This window comes from Triticum dicoccoides, chromosome 5A (assembly GCF_002162155.2).
Source record: "Triticum dicoccoides isolate Atlit2015 ecotype Zavitan chromosome 5A, WEW_v2.0, whole genome shotgun sequence".
Lineage (NCBI taxonomy): Eukaryota > Viridiplantae > Streptophyta > Magnoliopsida > Poales > Poaceae > Triticum > Triticum dicoccoides.
Window position 1 is genome coordinate 628868612 of NC_041388.1, and position 2956 is coordinate 628871567.

At 44.5% G+C, this 2956-nt stretch overlaps 1 protein-coding gene across 1 annotated transcript in view; it reads left to right on the forward strand.

The window, feature by feature from the left end:
- The window catches only part of LOC119303560 (transcription factor UNE12-like), a 3736-nt gene extending 780 nt beyond the window's left edge, over positions 1–2956 (forward strand). The window contains exons 2-7 of the mRNA XM_037580691.1: positions 68–163; positions 259–381; positions 999–1064; positions 1440–1505; positions 1591–1665; positions 2406–2956. Of these exons, the coding sequence (XP_037436588.1) occupies positions 68–163; positions 259–381; positions 999–1064; positions 1440–1505; positions 1591–1665; positions 2406–2636 (657 nt within the window). The 3' untranslated portion in view covers positions 2637–2956. The remainder of the gene's footprint in view (positions 1–67; positions 164–258; positions 382–998; positions 1065–1439; positions 1506–1590; positions 1666–2405) is intronic.

Consider the following 2956-nt stretch of genomic DNA (forward strand, 5'->3'; position numbering starts at 1 on the left):
TCCCTCTGCCTTTTGCGCTCAACAGAAACGCGCGTGCCGTGGCTTATCTTATCGCCTGCCTCTGCAGGAGCGGGACGGCGTGCAGCTCCCCGGCCTCTTCCCGCCGGTGTTCGGCGGTGGCCTGCAGCCGCCGCACCTCCGCCCCAGCCACCCTCCCCCACAGGTGCGCCTCTGCAGACAAATTGTGCGTGTTTCAGCTTCGAATTTTCAGAATTTGTGCTAACTGCGTCACATCCGGTGGCCTGTCGTGGGTTTCAGATGTTCCACGCGCAGCAGCCGAAGCAGGGCGGGCCGGCCGGCGGGCCACAGCCGCCGGCGCCGAGGCCGAAGGTGCGGGCGCGTCGCGGGCAGGCGACCGATCCCCACAGCATCGCAGAGAGGGTAATGGAATTCATTCCTTCTGTTACCAAACCTTTGAAGTTACGCACTCTGCCTAGCCTAGGCCATTACTCGTTACTGTGCATCCATGCTGTTACCAAATCAAAGGCCTGGGCCCTGGGGTCATGCTTGCACAGTGTCAGTCTGCGACCAAGCAATCACCTCTAACTTGACACCGAAGCGACAAGGTTCCTGTATTCAATTGCATCAATTCACTTGCTGCACAAGTCATCACAGGTTTTAAAAATGGTTTGGCGTTAGCCAAATGATGGGCAGTCATTCGGCGGGTGCATTTGGCGTTTTCTCTAAGGCTCGCTAAGTCACGTATTGCCATGTGGTTGTACTACGCTAGATGTCTGCATGCTACCTTTGACTACTCATATGTCATCTTGCAATCCTGCTACTCAGTGAATGTTATACAATTATGCAGCACTATCTACTCTAGTTTTTAAGGTTGGCTGCCTCCTTTAAACTTAATTATGTGCCATATCTCTAGCAGTTGCATGACTGTGTTTGTACGTCGGGCTGTATTCTCCCACTCTGTATTTTTTTAAGCCTGTTTTACGATTCTGGTAGGTGTTTATTCAGGAGTATTCTGAACCATACTTGTTCCAATGCAGCTAAGAAGAGAGAGGATAGCGGAAAGGATGAGGGCCCTACAGGAATTGGTCCCCAATACGAACAAGGTAATCATTCTTAGTTATACTTGTAGATGTTATCATATGGGTGAAGACTTCTGTAGTTCACATGCCTGCCATTGAGCTTTACAGAATTTCAGCAAGTGGTCTGGGATCATGATGTGCTGAAAATATTATATTATCTTTGTGCTTCTTTATTTTCACCAATAACTTTTCAGCTCCAAAAAGATATTATTTTCTATCACGCTCCGTAAGCTTTGTATATGCCTTCCTTTTGAGATAATCTAGTGAGTTCCCTGGTAATCATATAATTTTTTTTGAAGAACAATACATGCCCAATCGCCACATACAGAGTATTTAATATGTAACATCCAAATATGACAACTAGAAGAAATTCTGAGTCTCCTTTTGAACTACATGCAGACAGATAGGGCAGTTATGCTAGATGAGATCCTGGATTATGTGAAGTTCCTTAGGCTTCAAGTAAAGGTAAGGTTCACTATGCTATTGGATATGAACTGTCAACAACCATTGTGGTTTTTAGTTTGATGGAACCTTGATGCCCTGATGTTAGGTGTTAAGCATGAGCAGATTGGGTGGTGCTGGTGCTGTTGCACAGCTGGTTTCTGACATTCCACTTTCAGTTAAGGTAAACTTGCCAAAAACTGACTATTGACTAAATATAGCATTGTGCGCTATTACCTTCTTCTATTTTTACTGCATTTCAAGTAAGGTAGGCTTATAGTAAAACCGTAGTACTGATTGATCTTTTATTTGGTTCCATATGTTGCATGTAATTCTTGAAATGTTTTTCCTTGGCTTCTTCCACCTACTTCTCTTTTCCTTTCTTTCTTTTCCATGGTGGAAGTTGCTGGCCATACTGCCGATTGAGAAAGCATCACCTGTGGTGCCATGAATATACCAATCAAAGTACATTGTTGTCTTGGTTTATTATACTGAGCATTGCTATAAAAAGTACAATATACAGTTTAGGTTTCCCCTGCAATAACCATTCCCCTTCCTTTACTCCTTTAGAAATTGGCTATCAACATCTTTTTTATTTTAATCTTCTTGCTTTCTTCTTTCTGGGCAGTGGTGCTGAAGGCAGAATCCATTCAGCACCTTATTTCCATTATCGACTTTTTTTATGTCACACTCTGTTCGTCCTTCTTGTTAAAAATCATCTATACTTATTGCTATCAGAGTCCCGTTAGAGAACCTGACACATCCCAGAATTTGCTCCATGATAGTTATAACATAGTGTGCATCATTCTTTCTTGATCAATTGTGCCTTGACTTGAAGAATAAATCTGTCTGGGAGTCCCTTTCCATCTCTAAATTGCCATATCTTTCGGTTGTTGAACTTTTATCGTGCTTTAATTTCGTTAGGGGGAAGCAAGCGATGGTGGGAGCAAACAGCAGGTATGGGAAAAGTGGTCAACGGATGGCACGGAAAAACAGGTTGCGAAGCTGATGGACGAGGACATCGGTGCCGCAATGCAATTTCTCCAATCCAAGGCTCTCTGCATGATGCCAGTCTCTCTTGCCATGGCTATCTATGACACACAACATTCACAGGACGGCCAGCCAGTGAAGCCTGAACCCAACAACACTGCCTAGTATAGTAACAGCAGCTGCAACATCCCCGCGGCTGCTAGTAGGCATGCATGAACCTGTTATCAAAGTGTTAAGATAAAAACTGCTGGTTCTGATCCACTAACTACAAGGAGGCAGGAAAAGACCTAAAAGATCCTCTCCACTCGAAGTTGTATCGACGGTATATGATGTCACCTACTACCCCTTTTCCATCTTTTGTTCAAAGGTGCTTTTAATTTTCAAGGATATGGTAAGCAATAACCTGATCATGCTCCTACATCTTTCAATACCCCTGTGAGTGTGAGTGATGGGGAGAGCTACAAAAGAGTCTTGGCCTGCTCTCA